At 42.9% G+C, this 20,840-nt stretch overlaps 1 protein-coding gene across 1 annotated transcript in view; it reads right to left on the reverse strand.

The window, feature by feature from the left end:
- Window positions 1-20,840, reverse strand: part of LOC124616731 — a 111,736-nt gene that overhangs the window by 71,108 nt on the left and 19,788 nt on the right. Inside the window, exon 2 of the mRNA XM_047145093.1 lies at window positions 15,360-15,488. Coding sequence (XP_047001049.1) covers window positions 15,360-15,488 — 129 coding nt within the window. The remainder of the gene's footprint in view (window positions 1-15,359; window positions 15,489-20,840) is intronic.

Raw genomic sequence — 20,840 nt, forward strand, 5'->3', positions numbered from 1 at the left:
GACGTGACATTGACTCGACTAATGTCTGAACTAGTGCTGGAGGGAATTGACACCATGAATATTGCAGGGCTGTCCATAAACCCGTAAGAGTACGGCGGGATGGAGGTCTCTTCTGAACAGCACGTTGCAAGGAATCCCAGATATGCTCAGTATGCTCTGGGGAGCTTGCTGGCCAGTGGAAGTGTTTAAACTCAGAGGAGTGTTCATGGAGTCACTCTGTAGCAATTCTGAACGTTTAGGATGCCGAGTTGTCCTGCTGGAATTTACCAATGGATACAGGTGATCAGACCCAACACACCAGTACAGAGCCTCCACCAACTTGGACAGTCCCCTGCTGACATGCAGGGTCTATGGATTCATGAGATTGTCTCCATACCTGTACACGTCCATCCGCTCGATACAATTTGAAACGAGACTCGTCCGACCAGGCAACATGTTTGCAGTCATCAACAGTCCAATGTCGGTGTTGACGAGGGCAGGCGAGGCGTAAAGCTTTGCATCGTGTAATCATCAAGGGTACACCAGTGGGCTTTCGTTGAATGGTTCGCACGCTGACACTTTTTGATGGCCCAGTACTGAAATCGGCAGCAATTTGCGGAAGGGTTGCACTTCTGTCACGCTGAACGATTGTCTTCAGTCGTCGTTGGTCCCATTCGTGCAGGATCTCTTTCCGGCCGTAGTGATGTCGGATATCTGATGTTTTACCGGATTCACGGTACACTCGTGAAATGGTCGTACAGGAAAATCCCTACTTCATCGCTACCTCAGAGATGCTGTGTCCCATCGCTCGTGCCCCGACTATTAACACCATGTTCCAACTCAATTAAATCTTGGTAACCCGCCACTGTATCAGCAGCAACCGGTCTAACAACAGCACCAGACACTTGTATTATATACTGTACCATAGGTGCTGCCGACCGCAACGGCGTCTTCTGCTTCTTTATATATCTGTGTATTTCAAAACGAATGCCCATATCACTTTCTTTCGCGGTTCAGTGTACATGTAGTAATCAATGCATAAGAAACTCTCATAAAACAGTAATAGAAATTCAAATTAGACTAGTACTTTTTAGCTTTTTAGTTTCCTTCTAGCTGCAAATTTTTGTAGAGCATTCACAGCAAACTGGCTTCTTGCAGCAGTAGCAGACATAAGGGGACATCCTCTGTTTTTTATTTGGGGTGAGGATGTTCTGCGTTTTTTCAGTCGTTCTACAAACACTTCTGCGCTTGGTTCTGCTAAACCCAAAGCACGGTGAATGGAAGCACGAAGAAATGCTTTAAGGCCACACAAATCAGGTTCATGTCAAATATTTGCATCATTTTCAGGCTTTCATTTGTTTATTTTTACGTTACCAGTTTCAGTATAGTACTCAAAATGTCGTCACTTCAAAATGGTTGAAATGGCTCCAAACACTACGGGACTTAACATCTGAGGTCATTAGTCCCCTAGACTCAAAACTACTTAAACCTAACTAACCTAACGACATCACACACATCCATGCCCGAAGCAGGATTCGAACCTGCGACCGTAGCAGCAGTGCAGTTCCGGGCTGAAGCGCCTAGAGCCGCTCGGCCACAGCGGCTGACAATGTCGTCACTCATAAGTAAATTTCGAATAGTAAGAGGATCTGGATTTTTCCTCCTTCAGCAGTTAGTTTTACTGTTAGCATACGAATGATGTTATGCTGCCGAACATGAAATTGATGAGACTTCACAGATCACCGATATTTGTTTCGCCCAAATATATTTCTAACAGAACATTTAACAAAAGATTTAGTCTCTACACTTCTGTTTCCATCTCTTTGACCACTTGTTTCATTCAGTGAATTCACTGCTGGCACAACAAATTCGTTTTCTTTCCACTCTGTTCGGATTATGAACTATCTTCCCTTTCAATTTAATTTTCACTATCTGATCAAACATCACTTCCTAAACTATCTTCAAACGATTTGAAAACAGTATCCTCAAAGTCAGCTGTACCACGAATGATAGATGAAGACCTAGCTACGGAATCCATAACGCAAAATCTCAGTGCGGTCTCAGAGACCGCCACCACGAAAGAAGCCCAGTAACAGGATCGGCACGCGTCGATCCGGCAAACAACGGCAGCTGCGAGAAGAACAACCAGACAACGCACTGGTCCCCTACCACGCCTCTATGCATTAGCAACAGAGAAACAACAAACGCTCTCGGTCTGTGAGACAGTACCTGGGACGTTACGGATTAGGCGATAAACTGTTTTTTCTTTCATCACTTTGTGTGGGGTGTCAGCGGTAGAAAGTTCCGAAAAGTTTGAAATTATTTGTAAACCTTGTTGGAATTTGGTAACTCTTTCAGTACCAATGGTTTCGGCCTGAAACCACCATTTTACTATTATTTTAAACTACCAGCGCCTTTCGCCTGAAACCATCCATGCTGCTGCAAGACAGAGAGATCTACTGCTACAATGAGGTGCTACTACGAACGTAGTACATAGCGGCAGTCACTGGCAGCGGTCAAACCATCGGTTAGCGCAGGGACCGTGCTACGTGATTGTAACAGGCTGTCGCATGTGGTATTTTGATAGGGATCGTACCGAGGAGAACGTTGACGGTGAAGTAAGTACATCTACAGTTTATTGTAACGTAAATCTGAGTTTGTGCTGCTGTTGTTATAAGCGATTTCGAATTGTAGCAGCATCTGGAATCACTCAATAGAGGAAAGTCCACTGGACCTGACGGGATACCAATTCGATTCTACACAGAGTACGCGAAAGAACTTGCCCCCCTTCTAACAGCCGTGTACCGCAAGTCTCTAGAGGTTCCAAATGATTGGAAAAGAGCACAGATAGTCCCAGTCTTCAAGAAGGGTCGTCGAGCAGATGCGCAAAACTATAGACCTATATCTCTGACGTCGATCTGTTGTAGAATTTTAGAACATGTTTTTTGCTCGCGTATCATGTCATTTCTGGAAACCCAGAATCTACTATGTAGGAATCAACATGGATTCCGGAAACAGCGATCGTGTGAGACCCAACTCGCCTTATTTGTTCATGAGACCCAGAAAATTAGATACAGGCTCCCAGGTAGATGCTATTTTTCTTGACTTCCGGAAGGCGTTCCATACAGTTCCGCACTGTCGCCTGATAAACAAAGTAAGAGCCTACGGAATATCAGACCAGCTGTGTGGCTGGATTGAAGAGTTTTTAGCAAACAGAACACAGCATGTTGTTATCAATGGAGAGACGTCTACAGACGTTAAAGTAACCTCTGGCGTGCCACAGGGGAGTGTTATGGGACCATTGCTTTTCACAATATATATAAATGACTTAGTAGATAGTGTCGGAAGTTCCATGCGGCTTTTCGCGGATGATGCTGTAGTATACAGAGAAGTTGCTGCATTAGAAAATTGTAGCGAAATACAGGAAGATCTGCAGCGGATAGGCACTTGGTGCAGGGAGTGGCAACTGACCCTTAACATAGACAAATGTAATGTATTGCGAATACATAGAAAGAAGGATCCTTTATTGTATGATTATATGATAGCGGAACAAACACTGGTAGCAGTTACTTCTGTAAAATATCTGGGAGTATGCGTACGGAACGATTTGAAGTGGAATGATCATATAAAACTAATTGTTGGTAAGGCGGGTACCAGGTTGAGATTCATTGGGAGAGTGCTTAGAAAATGTAGTCCATCAACAAAGGAGGTGGCTTACAAAACACTCGTTCGACCTATACTTGACTATTGCTCATCAGTGTGGGATCCGTACCAGGTCGGGTTGACGGAGGAGATAGAGAAGATCCAAAGAAGAGCGGCGCGTTTCGTCACTGGGTTATTTGGTAACCGTGATAGCGTTACGGAGATGTTTAATAAACTCAAGTGGCAGACTCTGCAAGAGAGGCGCTCTGCATCGCGGTGTAGCTTGCTCGCCAGGTTTCGAGAGGGTGCGTTTCTGGATGAGGTATCGAATATATTGCTTCCCCCTACTTATACTTCCCGAGGAGATCACGAATGTAAAATTAGAGAGATTAGAGCGCGCACGGAGGCTTTCAGACAGTCGTTCTTCCCGCGAACCATACGCGACTGGAACAGGAAAGGGAGGTAATGACAGTGGCACGTAAAGTGCCCTCCGCCACACACCGTTGGGTGGCTTGCGGAGTATCAATGTAGATGTAGATGTAGTAGATCTATTACCGAGCTAGGTGGCGCTGTGGTCAGCATACTGGGCGACTGTTCAGACCCGCGGCCGGTCATCCTTATTTAGGTTTTCCGTCATTTCCTTAAACTGTTTCAGGCAAATGGTTCCTTTGAAAGGGCGCGGCCGGCTTCCTTCCCTAATCCGACGGGACCGGCGACATCGCTGTCTGGTCCCCTCCCCTAAATCAACCAACCAGCATGTACTTCTGATATAAATTTATTAAATTTTAGGCACATTTCTGCTTTTTACGTAAGACCCTAATTTGTTTTAGGTATTACGAATTCACGGAAGTTTCGAGATGTGGGATTATCTCTAGGAAAAATGCGAAATTGCTTACAAATATATCTCATGAAATGATGGATGATAGAAAACTGAATGTCTCAGTGGTTCTACAACTTCAACACAACTGATTGTTTAGGTTTGCTAATTTCTTCTTTTACATGCTGCTTACTACGATAAAAATAAGCGTTAATTATATTCCCAAGTGAAAATGTTTGAATATTTACTTTCAGCTAATTTCTTCTTGTATTTGTAAATTACTATGACTATATAGGTTAATTTCGTGAAAAATGTTAAAATGAATCTTTTATCTTATTGGAACTCAGCGGCTTAAGTGCCTTCATTCACAAATGTTTGTTGTGGTCTTCAGTCCGAAGACTGGTTTGATGCTGCTCTCCAAGCCTCTTTATCTCTGAGTAACTACTGCAACTTACATTCTTCTGAATCTCCTTACTGCATTCATCTTGGTCTCTCTCTACGATTATTACCAACCCCCTCCTCCCACACTTCTCTCCAGTACTAAATTATCTCAGAATGTGTCCTACCACAAATTTCTTTGTACCCTAATTCTGTTCAGTACCTCCTCATTAGTTACGTGATCTACCCATCTAATCTTCAGCATTCTTCTGTAGTACCACATTTCAGAGGCTTCTTTTCTTGTCTAAAGTGTTTAGCATCCATGTTTTACTTCCATACACTCCATACAGAAACTTTAAGAAAACGCTTCCTGACAAGTCTATACTCGACGTCAGCAAATTTCTCTTGTCCAGAAACGATTTTTTTGCCATTGCCAGTCTACATTTTATATCCCCTCTACTTCTGCCATCATCAGTTGTTTTGCTGCCCAAATAGGAAAACTCATCTACTACTTTAAGTGTCTCGATTCCTAATCTAAATCCCTCAGCATCACCCGATTTAATTTTACTGCAGTCAATTATCCTCGTTTTGCTTTTTTCGACCTTCATCTTACCATACATCTTCTTTTCAAGACACTGTCCATTCCGTTTAACTGCTCTTCCAGGTCCTTTGCTGTTTCTGACAGAATTGCAATATCATCGACTAACCTCAAGGTTTTTATTTCTTCTCCCTGGACGTTAAGTCCTACACCAAATTTTTCTTTGGATTCCTCTATTGCTTGCTCTGTGTACAGATTAAATAACATACGGTATAGGCTACAGCCCTGTCTAGCTCACTTCTCAACCACTGCTTCCTTTTTATGTCCAACTCTTACAACTGCCGTCTGGTTTCTGTACAAAGTTGTAGATACACAGAAAATACGTAGAAAAAAACAGAAGAATTCATCAGCAAAACCAACATAAAAAAGGTAAAATCAAACAAATCTAACAGATTTCAAACACATGTTAAAAACACAATCAAAAACATACACATTTACACACAGAAACAGAGACTTGTACAAAAAAATCCTCAATCCGCCAACTTGAGATGTCAATCAAAGATCCATAAAGAAAATTATCCAGTCCGTCCAATACTGAATTGCAGAGCAGCTCGTACGTATCTACTAGCAAAACAAATGCAGTCACAGCTCACCCAATACTATAAACTAGATAATGATACAACAATAACAAATCCCTGGCACAGCGCAACTACTATCCTTTGATGTATAAAGTATGTACAGTCGCATCGATGTTAACGAAACCATAAAAATAATTGAAGAAGACCCGAAAACACACTATCAGCTACCTCATGAACACCCATGTGATACAATAAAGTTTTTACAACAAAATTATTTTGAATTCAATTAAGAATACTAGATACAAGAAGAAGGTTTACCCATGGGTTCACCTACATCATCAACATTAGCCAACATTTTCGTAAATCATATAGAAAAATTTATATTGCGGAGGTGTATTGTATTCAGTGCCCTCGGCGACAGGGTGTCGGGACCACATATATCCTACCACCTAACTGCCAAAATCAGTGCCTTCCTTGCCGCCGTAAGGCTTTCGAGGCTGGTTTTCCGCTCTTATTTGCAACATTGCGATTTATTCAATTAAATGCGCTGTCGATGTCACATTTCATGTGACGAAGACAGAAGTTGGGGACAATTTTCTGAGGTGACTAGGTGCTCCGGCTGTTTACAGTTATTATATTTTATTGGCCAATTAAGCATTGGTATTACAAGGATAACACATTTTAATTATTAATTTCCCATTAATTTATTCGCTAGAAACCGCCAATTCACTTCTCCAATTGGCAATCTCCTCTTCATTTTTATATTTAAACTCTTGTCTCTTGAAAAGATGACGGCAGCGGTAGCTTGTCGCAAAAATTTTCGAAGCACGGGTTGTAGGTGTGCTCCCCCCCCCCCCCCCTCCCTCCGCCCTCCCCCATGTTATTCAATCAGTAAACCGATCAAAGTGGGAAGAAAACCAAACAGAAATTTGGAAAGGGATTTTAAGTTCATGGAGAAGAAATAAAAGGTTCGAGGTTTGCCAATGACTTCGTAATTCGGTCAGAGACGGGAACATTAGTTGGACGGACTGAATTGTATCTCGAAAAGAGGTTACATGATGAACATCAAAAAAAGAAAACAAGTGAAATGGAGGGTATACGAATTAAGCTGGGTGACGTTGAGGGAATTAGATTAGAAAATAAGACTTTAAAAGTAGGACGTGACTTTTGCTGTTTGGGAAACAAGATAACTGACGATGTCCGAAGCAGAGAGGATCTAACGTACAAATTATTAATAGTAAGAAAAGATTCAGAAAAAGAGAAGTTTATTGAGCTCTAGAATAAATTTTAGTGTTTAGTTGTTTTTCTACGGATATTTTTAGGCAAGAAAATGGTGGATGATTAGCAGTGTAGGCAAGAAGCAAGTAAAAGCTTATGTAGTGTCGTACTGCAGAAGAATACTGAAAATAAGATTGGTAGATCGAATAAGTAATGCGGAAGTACTGAATCTAATCGGGGGGAAACGAGTGTTATGACACACCTTGACTAAAAAAAGAGAGTGAATGAAAGGATACATAATGAGGCACCAAAAAATGGTCAGCTTGATCATGGTGCTAAGTGCGAGGGACGACGGGGAGGGGTAGGGGATAAAAATTCAAGACAGAGATCAAGGCATGGCTACAGTACGAAAGTTCAAATGGATTCGAGTAGGTTACAACAGTTAAGTAGAGGTGCAGAGGCTTGCATAGGATAGACTAGCATGGGGAGCTGCGTCAGACCAGTATTCGGACTGAAAACCACAACAAAAAACACTGGAGAGCTTTGGCCTCTGAAATGGAAACACTGCAAAAACCTCATTCATAGATCCGACTTTCGCTTTATCCAAAAGAGATTTTACTTACGTTCTATCCGAATTTTCTATCAGTCATTATGTGTAAGTAAATGTGTTTCAGCATAACTTAAATTTACACTGAGAATAAAAAGAAATAAAATTTATAACATCCGTAATGCTTCACACAAGATGGCGACATTTTTTTTTTTCAATTGGCGTCGACTGTCTTCGACGTGTTGCGTAAAACAACAGTGGTACGGCTCCTCATTTAAAAATTACGCAATGCATTGAATAACTTAGCATCAGCTTCTGGAGATAGAGCTGTACTTCCATCTAGATATTTTTAAAAACAAAGTGTATTTTTGGAGAGTAATTTTGATCTGTATTTCATGTTTACTTCTCAGAAGAGAGCGTCTGGCAGTGAGAATGAGATGCAGTACTAGCGTCGATGATTGTGGACTTAACATGAATCGTTACTTTACACTGCAAAACTCACAAGCTACAACCGCTGACAGATCGCAAAACCGATGTTTCTCACCAATGTAAATCTAGTACTGGCAATTTTATACCTATCACTGTGCAACTTTGATTGAAATGCATTTTTATTTTTAAACGTTCTGTTAAATGTTGGCCTATTTAATAAATGTTTTCGCTAACAGACCTTGGAAGAAATTCTTTATGCCAAGCACTTTATTTAAAGGTGTATCCATAATGTGGGCGGGAATTAACTCCCAATTGAAAACTGTTTATGACTACAATTTTCATGGAAGAAAAACTTACAACGGTAAAATTTGTTACACAATAATTCATTTATGCCATTGCACATATCAGCAGCCGATCATGGCGCAACGTCTGACTTTGCATGAGCAACTCCAACTGGCATCCCGGTACAAGTACAGCGATGGTGGCCTGGCAGATGTAAAGACCGCAAGGAATTGCCACTACAAGTTGATGCACGCAGGCTCTGTGTGAGATTTGGGTAGAAGCAGTCGAACCAGGACGGAGGAAAAATTGCAAGTGCGTTAAGAAAACTTCACTCCAAGCCCTCGTAAAACCAAAAGACACAAAGACAGGAATCTCGCGGAAGTAGTTTGACCTGGCATGCAATTCAAACTGTTCTGAAGACTGAGTTAAATTTTCGGACTTGGAAAGAACATTACTGCCAGGAATTATCGCCAGCAGACTGTGGTCATAAGTTGGAAGGTGAGGAAATGATGCTTACTCGGCATGAAGACGGGCTCAATTTTTCGATAATACCCTGTGATCCGATGTGACTGTGTTTCACGTTGGAGGATTTTTTAACCGACACAGTTGTTATTGCTGAGAAAAGGAGCATGCGACGTTGGTCGCTGAAAAAACCAACATCGCCGAAATGTCGCAGTGTGGAGTGCCATGACATCAACGAAAGTTGTCAGTCAGTATCTTACTGTGGACTCAATGCGTATCGAACGCTACCTTTATTTGCTTGAAGATGACCCTCACGCAATTGTATCCACATACCGCAATTACAAGGACCTAATCTGCATGCAAGATGGGGCCGCACTTCACCTCGCAAGACCTGTCCTTGCATGGCTCGACATCCACTTTGCGGGGCGCTAGTTGGGGCAGCGTGGTCCCCTGGAATGGCCAGCAAGGAACTTCTCCTCCCCCCATCCCCCAAACGTCCTTCGACTTCTATTGTAGGTGCGCGAAATAGAATGTTCATTGTACAAAATCAAAATTCCTGATGAGTTGGAGCGCATTCGCTATGTTTTGGAAAAGTATTGTTGGATTATTTGCAGAACATCCCCATCAGTTAGTGGCAACTCGTGGATAATAATATAAATTATGTCGAATATTAGCTATGGATAACAGTTTTACCTTTGTAAAGAATAAAATGTTTTTGTTCATGAAAATTGGTTAAGTATCAATACAGTTATAAAAAGTTTTCAATAGGGAGCTAATTCCCGCCCACCTACAGTTGGCCTCGCCGGAACATGTACGACGTGGGCAATATATAATTGGCCAAGAAAATATTTGCAACTAGTTGTACCCGACCACAGTTTGCTGCGGCATGGTCTGCTTAAACGGAAAAGAAAGAAAAGAGAAAGCACACGTTTCTTATATGTGTGGGAAATGGATACACGTCCTAATCTCCTCCCCCCCCCCCTTTCTCTGTCCATCTTCTCCTGCCCCCCCCTCTCTCCTTCTGTCCCCCTCTCTGTTCATTTCGTCCCATCCCTCTGTCCATCTCCTCTCCCCCCTCCTCCCACTGTCTCTGACCTTCAGCCTTGTTTATTACTATTGCGGATTCATATTCTATAATAATATTCTAATCGTAAATCAATGAGCCATAAATAAAACATTCCTGTTTGCTAATAACGTTTCACTGTTATGTATGTAACCTAGTATATAACCTAAACGTTTATTACAGTAACGTGCAGAAATTTGAAGTGATTAGGAAAGACATATTTTGAGATTTTTGGTAACAATGTTTTCCCTTTATATATATATATATATATATATATATATATATATATATATATATATATATATAATTAGGTACATAAAATACACCTGTATTAGAATTCAACGTTGTGTCAAAATTTCAAAGCAATCGGTCAAGAACTTCCGGAGATCAACGATTTTGTACAAACTGGTATTTACATTTTTGTAACATTACCCTTTTCACTACATACTGATTACATATATACCAGATGGCGTTCCCATAGGTAAATAAAAACACATGAGTGTTCGAATGCTATGTTATGTCAAAATTTGAAAGCAATCCGTGAAGAGCTTTTGGAGCTTTGAGATTTTGAGGAAACGAACATCAACGTTTGTAAAAGTTTCTAATCGCAAATCTCCATAAGTTTATGAGCAAATGCTTTGGAATTTTGATACAACGGTTACATTGGAATACCCATGTGTTTTATATACATATTTTTTATTATATGTAATGTACAATTTTTTATAAATTTAATAATAAGTAAATAAATGTAATAATTTTGTAACAACGTTTCCCTATTATTACATTTATTTCCTTACTATTAAATTTATTGTATATTACATATATATTGTGTTTTATATGCCTATTTTTTGATATACGTAATATACAATTTTTTTATGAACTTAATAATAGGGAAACACTGTGACAAACATTTAATAATAGGGAAACAAAGAAAAACTTACCTAAAAACACGCCTGTTTTAGAATGTAACATTTTGTCTAAATTTGAAAGCAATCCATCAAGAACTTTCACAGATTAACAATTCTGACCAAAGGAAAAATTTACTTTTTATTTATATTGATAAGATTGACGCAGGATTTACCCTCGTTAATGAATGTCACACAAGATGCCGGAAATGGACAACGCTCACGTCAATGCAGAGCAGAGACACACATAGCAGCTATGCCTGAGGGATAGCAGCAATAACATTTCAGTATTCTGCTTTAACTCTTCCAGTGTATGGGCATTATGTGAGTCCACCTGACCTTCAATTTTCCCCATACATAAAAACCACAAGGTGAGAGACCAGGCGATCGAGGTGGCCAGCAGATTTTGCTGCTTCTGATGATTGTCCTCTTTTCACAGAACACCTCATGCACTCTTGACTAGGTTATCGAGTCAATGCGTACTGTTGCTCAGTCTCGCTGAAAATGCCCATATAGCCTTTCTTTCGTATAACCATCTTTTGTTTTGGATGGAGAATGGGACAACAGCTGCTCAGTATACGAGAATTAATGCTAATCAGTAAGTCCAGAAACTGTTTAATTCATATGTGGATTAACTCACAGAAGATGAACGACTATACATGAGAATTAATGGTAACATCTTGAGCCGCGTGTTTCAATCTCCTCGTTCAAATGTGACTGGTTTCGATGACACGCTGCACTGTCATCAGGCCCCTCTACCGGCAAAAACTGGACCTATAACCAGCTTTCCATATTGTCATAGCAGGGGATAACAATCAAACTCAGAGTCCACTAGATCTGCTGGTGTATGAAGTGCCCGCTACATAATCAAAAAACGTAGTTGATTTTTATCACCTGTTATGCCAGTAAAATTGATGAACAACCAACTTTTGGTACTCCACTCACTCACCTTTTTCCGTGTTGTTATTTCATACATTCTTACAAATTGAGAGACAAAAGAATATCATGAATTTTCGTTTTAAATTAAGGATCTTAACGGTAGACAGCTACAAGGACAAACAATACGTACAATTTAAAAACACAATTGCAATGTGGTGATATTCTTCTGTGAAAAAAAAAAAAAAACGCTGGAACACTGCGCTTTCACTTAAAATCTGAAGGACCTGGACTAGATAGGAAATGTAGTGGCAGGAGGGAATATGTTCCATAGGATTGAGGGATGTGCATAAAGAGGTAGGGGCTGTTAGATAAGGAAACTGTGGTATGATAGGTTGGAGGTGAGGCAGATAGTGGGAATACAGTCGGTGGGAAAGGCATAGTGTGAGGAGTAGTGTGGTGTATGGGGAGAGTAGTGCTTACAAGAGCAAAGTGACAGGGATGGATAGAGAGGGAAAAGGAGTAGGAGGTTCTAAAGTGGGGTGGGAGAGGTAGGGAAGAGTTAAAGTTGGTAAGAGGGATAAATATTGGGGCGGATCTCATTGTCTGGGAGATGGAGTTGGTTGAAGTAGAGTTGAGATGGGATATGGAGTGTGTGGAGGTGTAGGGACGGAGGGATGTGGTTGTGAAGGCGCAGCAACATACTAGGGTTGGTGGTCAGAGGGGAGAATAGGGTTATTGGAATCTAGTTTGCGGATAGTATAGGAGATGTGGAGGTGTTCAATGTGGTTGAGGAGGGGTGGAAATTTGATAAGGTGATAGATAAACCATGTGGGGGACAGTTAACAGAAGAGGAAAATGAGGCGGAGTGCATAGTTTTTGACGATTTGGAGAGACTTATAGAACTTTGATGGGGTGGAGATCTATGCAACACTTGCATAGCATAGGATAGGCCAAGTCAGGGTTTTGTAGGTTTTGAGCGTACTGGAGGGGTGTAATCCCAAATTTGGCTGGTTAGTAGTTTTAGTCTAGTGTGGGTTTTCCGTTGGATGATTAATAAGTGAGGTTTCCACGTTAGTTGCCAGTTGAGCATTAGTCTAAGACATTTTAGTGCGTTAGTGGATAGGACTGTAGGACAGTCGTAAATGGTAAGATAGAACTCGTGCAGGGGAAGGTGTGGGCAGCTAGTCCTACAATTATTGCCTGAGTTTTGGAGGGACTGATTTTACAAGCCATCGGTTACACCAGGAGATAAACTGATTGAGGTAGATTTGGAAGCACTGTTGGGATTTCTGGAGTGTAAGGCAGAGGACGAGGAAAGCAGTGTCATCTACTCTCACTCAATCAGATGTAATAAAACAGCGAAATATTCGGGACAGATCATGTGGAAGATACACATGCACAGACATTTGACAGCAACCGATTATTGGATCCAAATCACAGTTTCCAGCATTGCCTCCGATGGGCAGTTCTCCTGTTCATTAACTAGGGTCAGTTGTGAGTCAGGCTTATAAATATTTTCTGTGAGAGTTTTGTCTTGTCAACTCTGAAGTTGTTCTGTGGAAATTCTGACAGCACAGCACTGTTGGCTACAAACACCTGCCCTGCACTCTGCAGTGATGCGCTCTGCAGACTCACCTCTGTGAGGTAGCCCATGATGGAGGAGTCTGTGACACTTCTGTACTCTCATCAAAATGTGATAGTTCAAACAGAGGTATTCATGATGCTGCTATTCACTCATCTCTATGTGGTAGCCCACGACAGACATGTCTGTGACACTTCTGCGCACTTACCTATGCAAGGTAACCCATGACAGAGGAGTCTGTGATACTTCAGTGCACTCACCTCCGTGAGGTAACCTGTGATGGGGGTGTCTCATGCTACTGTGCACTCACCTCTGTGAGGTAATCCGTGACGGGGGTGTCTGTGATGCTACTGTGCACTCTCCTCCATGAGGTAGCCCATGATGGAGGTGTCTGTGACGCTTCTGTGCAGTCGTGAGGTAACCCATGATGCAGATGTCAGTGATGCTTCTGTGCACTTACCTCCATGAGGTAACTCGTGACGGATGTGTGTGTGATGCTTCTGTGCACTCACCTCCGTGAGGTAATCCGTGACGGGGGTGTCTAGCATCACAGACACCCCCGTCACGGATTATCTCACGGAAGTAACACTTCTGCGCTCTCACCAAAATGTGGTAGACCATCGAAGACGTATTCATGATACTGCTGTGCCCTCACCTCCATGTGATAGCGAGTGACAGAAACGTCTGTGATGTTTCTGTGCACTCACCTACGTGAGGTAAGCCATTACGGAAGTGTCTGAGACGTTGCTGTGCACTCACCTCTTTGAGGTATCCCACGACGGAGGTATCCGTGACGCTGCTATCCACGCAGTAGCCTATGACAGAGGTGTCTGCGACGCTCCTGTGCACTCACCTCTGTGAGGTAGCCCATGACGGAGGTGTCCGTGACGCTGCTATCCACGTAGTAGCCTACGACAGGGGTGTCTGCGAAGCTCCTGTGCACTCACCTCTGTGAGGTAGCCCATGATGGAGGTGTCTGTGACACTTCTGTACTCTCATCAAAATGTGGTAGTTCAAACAGAGGTATTCATGATGCTTCTATTCACTCACCTCTATGTGGTAGCCCACGACAGACATGTCTGTGACACTTCTGCGCACTTACCAACGTAAGGTAACCCATGACAGAGGAGTCTGTGATACTTCAGTGCACTCACCTCCGTGAGGTAACCTGTGATGGGGGTGTCTGTGATGCTACTGTGCACTCTCCTCCATGAGGTAGCCCATGATGGAGGTGTCTGTGACCCTTCTGTGCAGTCGTGAGGTAACCCATGATGCAGATGTCTGCACTTACCTCCATGAGGTAACTCGCGACGGATGTGTGCGTGATGCTTCTGTGCACTCACCTCCGTGAGGTAATCCATGACGGGGGTGTCTAGCATCACAGACACCCCCGTCACGGATTATCTCACGGAAGTAACACTTCTGCACTCTCACCAAAATGTGGTAGGCCATCGAAGACGTACTCATGATACTGCTGTGCCCTCACCTCCATGTGGTAGCGAGTGACAGAAACGTCTGTGATGTTTCTGTGCACTCACCTCCGTGAGGTAAGCCATTACGGAGGTGTCTGAGACGTTGCTGTGCACTCACCTCTTTGAGGTAGCCCATGACGGAGGCATCCGTGACGCTGCTATCCACGTAGTAGCCTATGACAGAGATGTCTGCGAAGCTCCTGTACACTCACCTCTGTGAGGTAGCCCATGATGGAGGTGTCCGTGACGCTGCTATCCACGTAGTAGCCTATGACAGAGATGTCTGCGAAGCTCCTGTACACTCACCTCTGTGAGGTAGCCCATGACGGAGGTGTCCGTGACGCTGCTATCCACGTAGTAGCCTATGAAAGAGGTGTCTGCGAAGCTCCTGTGCACTCACCTCCGTGAGGTAGCCCATGATGGAGGTGTCCGTGACGCTGCTATCCACGTAGTAGCCTATGACAGAGGTGTCTGCGAAGCTCCTGTGCACTCACCTCTGTGAGGTAGCCGATGACGGAGGTGTCCGTGACGCTGCTATCCACGTAGTAGCCTATGACAGAGGTGTCTGCGAAGCTCCTGTGCACTCACCTCTGTGAGGTAGCCCATGACGGAGGTGTCGGTGACGCTGCGCTTGGTGGCCCTCGCCTCCGCCTCCTCCGCCGGCAGCGCCACCAGCAGACACGCCGCCGTCGTCGCCGCCCACCGCCAGACGCACACCTGTCCAACACAGCGAGGTGACGCGGACTTCCATAGCTGAAACTCAAGGCACATGTACTTCATAGGATACAAGTGTTACCAGGACCGGTTCGAGGAGATTTCTCCACACCAACCACATATCACACGGCACCCGTTGTCGCATGTCGAGAGTAGGTCCTGCCTGGGATTGACAGAGTCGTACGCAAGGTTTGTACGGTTTAAAAATGGCCGGACAGAAGTTAAAGATGACCCTCGTTCAGGACGCCCTTCGACATCTACCGACGACGCTCATGTCTGGAACGTCAAAGAAACTGTACGTGCCAATCGAAAACTAACTGTCTGAGAGATTGCAGATGAATGTAACATTTCAGTCGCATCATGTCATAAAATCCTAACACAGGATCTTTGAATGCATTGTGCTGCCGCCAAAGTTCGTCCCACGACTCGTGAGTCAAGACCAGAAAGACCATTGCCTCGCTATCTGTGAAGAGCTTTTGGATCGCGTAAATGAGAACTAGATGTTCCTCGAAGAAATCATAACTGTCGATGAGACGTGGATCTACGGTAATGATGTTGAGACCAAGGTTCAAACTTCACAATGGGTTGGGAAAGGTTCTAAAAAGAATGGCTCTGAGCACTATGGGACTTAACATCTTAGGTCATCAGTCCCCTAGAACTTAGAACTACTTAAACCTAATTAACTTAAGGACATTACACACATCCATACCCAAGGCAGGATTCGAACCTGCGACCGTAGCAGTCCCGCGGTTCCGGACTGAAGCGCCTAGAACCGCACGGCCACCGCGGCCGGAAAAGGTTCTCAAAGACAGAAAAAAGCTCGTCAGGTCAGGTCAAAAGTCAAAGCCATCCTGATAGTTTTCTTTGACTTTCAAGGATTGCTTCATCATGAATTAGTGCCACAGGGACAAACACTAAGGAAACGGTCCGAAATGTGGTGAGACAATTCATGCCTCTTGCATCTCGATAACGCACCTGCCCATTCATCCCTGTTGGTGTGTCATTGTTGCACAAAAAAACGAAAACACTGTGCAGCCTCAGCCTCCGTACTCTCCAGACCTTGCCCCTGAGTACTTTTTATTATTTTCATAGTTGAAAATCCCTTTGAAAGGACGAAGATTTGCAACGATAGACCAGAGCGATCCAGCAAGAGGCGTACCAAGACTACTTCTGGAATTGGAAACGGCATTCGGAGCTGTGTATCAATTGTGGAGGAGCGGATTTCGAAGACCATCCACAATAAGTAACAGATAAGTGTAGAAAAATTTTGTAGACAAAGTTCCGGAAGTTTTTGAACAGATCTGGTAGTCCACGATCAGCTAACAAACTAATTACGAACAATCTACTAGATGAATACCAATCAGTTTTTCGTAAACATTGCTGCACAACATCTGCCTTCAGATGACCTCAACTTGCATTGGATGCACAGGAAGCTGCTGTTTTTTAGACTTCAGCGAAGCCTTTGACACTGACGACGTCGACATTTTACTTGTCAAACTTAACAGCCTAAATTCCTCGCAAAGTGCAGTACAATTATTTAGGTTCATCAGTGCAATGGCAGAACAATTAATTTCATGAATGGAATACGTCTAGAACCAGAGTTACGGGCCGTGAAAAGTAATATGTACAAGTACCGTAATAAAAAAAAGGTTGGCAAATTGCTACGCAAGAAATAAACGAGATGAAGTTTCAAAAAAGCTTAGACGTCTTAAGAACCTAAGTAGGATAAAATTATGGTTCATTACTGCAGATCAGGGATCTCATCTCGTTAGGAATGCGTCGTCTGACACCATAAAGTCACAGTGGAGGCAGGGAGTATTAGGTGTCCCTCAGTGTTCGGTATTATTGCCACTCTCTTCTCATTGTATGTCAACGATGTGCTATCAGTTTTGTCGTATTGCTAATACCATATGTACTGTGATTACATCCATTTGTATGTAGGTGCAAAACCAATAAACCTGAAGATAACTACAGAGAATCTCAGTACTGGGCAGTGTGCACTATAAAAATGGGTACAGGGCATAGGGTTAAAACTCAACCCATCCAAAATCCATGCGGTACTGGTTGATCATTGTAGGGTCGTTGTTGTTGTGGTCTTCAGTCGAAAGACTGGTCTGATGCAGCTCTTCGCACTACTCTATCGTGTGCAAGCCTCTTCATCTCTGAATAACTACTAGTCTACATTGTTCTGAATTCAATTACTGTGTTAATCTCTTGGTGTCTCCCTACGATTTTTAACCCCCCCCCCCCCTCACACACACACACACACTTCCCTCCAATATTAAACTTATGCTCCCTTCATGTGTCAGAATGTGTCCGATCTAACGTTCCCTTCCTTTAGTCAAGTTTTACCACATATTTCTTGTCTTCCCAATTCCATTCAGTACTTCCTCATTAGTTACATGATCTACTGATCAAAATTTTAGCATTCTTCTGTTGCACCACATTTCGAAAGCTCCCATTCTTTTTTTGTATAAACTGTTTATCGTCAATGTTTCACGTCCATACATGGCTACAGTCCACAGAAATGCCTTCACAAGAGGTTTCCCATCACCTAAATCTATCCTCAATGTCAGGAAATTTCTCTTCCTCAGAAACGCTTTTCTTGCCATTGCCAAGTCGGCATTTTATATCCTGCCTACTTTGGCCATCATCAGTTAATTTACTGCCCAAATAGCAAAACTTGTCCACTACTTTAAGTGTCTCATTCCCTAATCTGATTCCCTCAGCATCATTACATTGCATTACCTTCGTTTTGCTTTTGTTGAGGTTCATCTTATACCCTCCTTTCAAGACACTGCTCATTCTGTCCAACTGCTCTTCTAAGTCCTTTGCTGTCTCCGACAGAATTACAGTGTCATCGGTAAAACTCAAAGTTTTTATTTCTGCTCCCTGGACTTTAATTTCTACTCCAAATTTTTCTTTGGTTTCCATTACTGCTGAATAACATCAGGGATAGGCTACAGCCCTGTCTCACACTCTTCTCAACCAGCTTCCTTTTCATGCCCTTCGACGCATATAACTGCCTTCTGGTTTCTGTACAAGTTGTAAATAGCCTTTCGCTCCCTGTATTCTAACCTTGCTACCTTCAGCATTTCAGAAAAATTGTTCTAGTCAACATTGTGAAAAGCTTCCTCTAAGTCTACAAAGGATACAGACCGAGGTTTCCTTTTCCTTAACCCATCTTCTAAGATGAGTCGAAGGGTCATTATTGCCTCGCGTGTTCCTACATTTCTTCGGAATCCAAACCGTTCTCCCTCAAGGTCAGCTTTTTGGAGTTTTTCCGTTCTTCTGCAAAGAATTCGTATTAGTATTTTTATGACTTACTAAATTGATAGTTCGGTAATATTCACACCTCTAGCACCTGCTTCCTTTGGAATTAGAACTATTAGATTCTTCTTGAAGTCTGGGGGTTTTCTCATACATCTTGCACACAAGGTGGAAGGGTTATGTCACATTTGGTTCTCGGCAGGCTATCAATAGTTCTGACGGAATGTCCCCTATTTCCGGGGCCTTGTTTCTACTTAGATCTTTCAGGGGTCAAATTCTTCTCGCAGTAACACATCTCCCATCTCATCTTCATCTACGTCCTATTTCTGTCATATTGCGTTCAAGATCTCCCTCGTACAGACACACTGTATATTCATTTCATCTTTCAGCTTTTCCTTCTTTGTTTGGGATCATTAGCCCGAAATATCGGGAATCCCTACGTATATCTGCGCCAACAATGAATCGATGCGCCAACAATGAATCGATGCAATATAGGCGAATACAAAATGGTGTTATGTAGTTGGTTGTGGCAGACACGCGAAGCAGCGGCGCCAAGCCCAGTATTAGTATCAGGGCTCTTCTCCTGCCGCGCGGACTGTGGCCTTGTGAGGTCCAATTAGGCAGCCAGCCGGCACCAGTGGCGACTTGAACCTCGTGACCTGTCGCGCCGCACGTGACCACGGGCCGGACTCGCGGCCTTCGCTGCCATTCACGTAAATGGCGCACGCAGCGGCCAATGAGCCCATCTGCCGGCATACCGAGGCCGTGACGCATCTGTGTGGCACAGGACAGCTCCACACAACACGTACCAGCGACCCGAGTAAACAACTGGACCCCAAGGCAACACAGTTTGGGACCTGGAGTATTCGATAAGTAAGGGTCGTTTGCTTACGCAGAGTGACATAAAGTCTCCATACTTTTCTCCGATATTATAGCTTATTCTCATTTTATTGCATGTGATATAACTAGAGTCGCGCTCTGCCAAAGCTACTGTACCATAGTTTTGGTACAGTACACAAATGAAGTAGTAAATGGTACTGTTGGCGTTGATTGGCGACTCCATAGTGTCCTGTGCACTACGACCAGATAATGGGTATACTTGGAAGGAGAGACGGCATTGGTCGTATATTTTTGTTTATTATCGCAAAATCGATTTTCGGTCACTTAGTGACCATCTTCAGTGCTGTAATTATAACTTAAATTAGTAAGCACTGGTGTCAATAAGCTTACGGCGATCACATAGACATTATTGACACCAGTGCTTACTAATTTAAGTTATAATTACAGCACTGAAGATGGTCACTAAGTGACCGACAATCGATTTTGCGATAATAAACAAAAATATACGACCAATGCTGTCTCTCCTTCCAAGTATACTGTTGGCGTTGTTAGAGAAAGAAACGTAAGTGAATTTCTGAGAGAGAAACTGGGAGCCGACTACTTCTCGTTGTATTTTGTTTGTTCTGAACACGGTTGGAAGCTCACATAGTTCAGTTTTAGTCCATTGCGTATTTTATATCCTTACAAAATATAGCCGGCCGAAGTGGCCGTGCGGTTAAAGGCGCTGCAGTCTGGAACCGCAAGACCGCTACGGTCGCAGGTTCGAATCCTGCCTCGGGCATGGATGTTTGTGATGTCCTTAGGTTAGTTAGGTTTAACTAGTTCTAAGTTCTAGGGGACTAATGACCTCAGCAGTTGAGTCCCATAGTGCTCAGAGCCATTTGAACCATTTTGAACAAAATATAAATTGTATTTTATAAGTTGTAACAATAAGCTGATCGCTTCTGCTCTTTTACGTAAACAAAGCAATTACTTTTGGCGCAAGTACAGTTTACATGCTCAAACATTAAAACGTTTAATAAATATTGTTGTTACACTGGTGTCCAAAATTAAAGCAACGAGCGAAAATTTTACAAGATTCGTTTATTTTGCCACAAAACACTATAAACAGGCGACAGCAAAGTAGAAACAATGTAAAGAATGCAGAACGTAAACAACTACACAATATATACCGGTAGACAAAATATTCTTAATTTCTTTCCAATTTAACGGATTTGTGTACACATTCCGACAATTGGTTAATGT

This window comes from Schistocerca americana, chromosome 5 (assembly GCF_021461395.2).
Source record: "Schistocerca americana isolate TAMUIC-IGC-003095 chromosome 5, iqSchAmer2.1, whole genome shotgun sequence".
Classification (NCBI taxonomy): domain Eukaryota; kingdom Metazoa; phylum Arthropoda; class Insecta; order Orthoptera; family Acrididae; genus Schistocerca; species Schistocerca americana.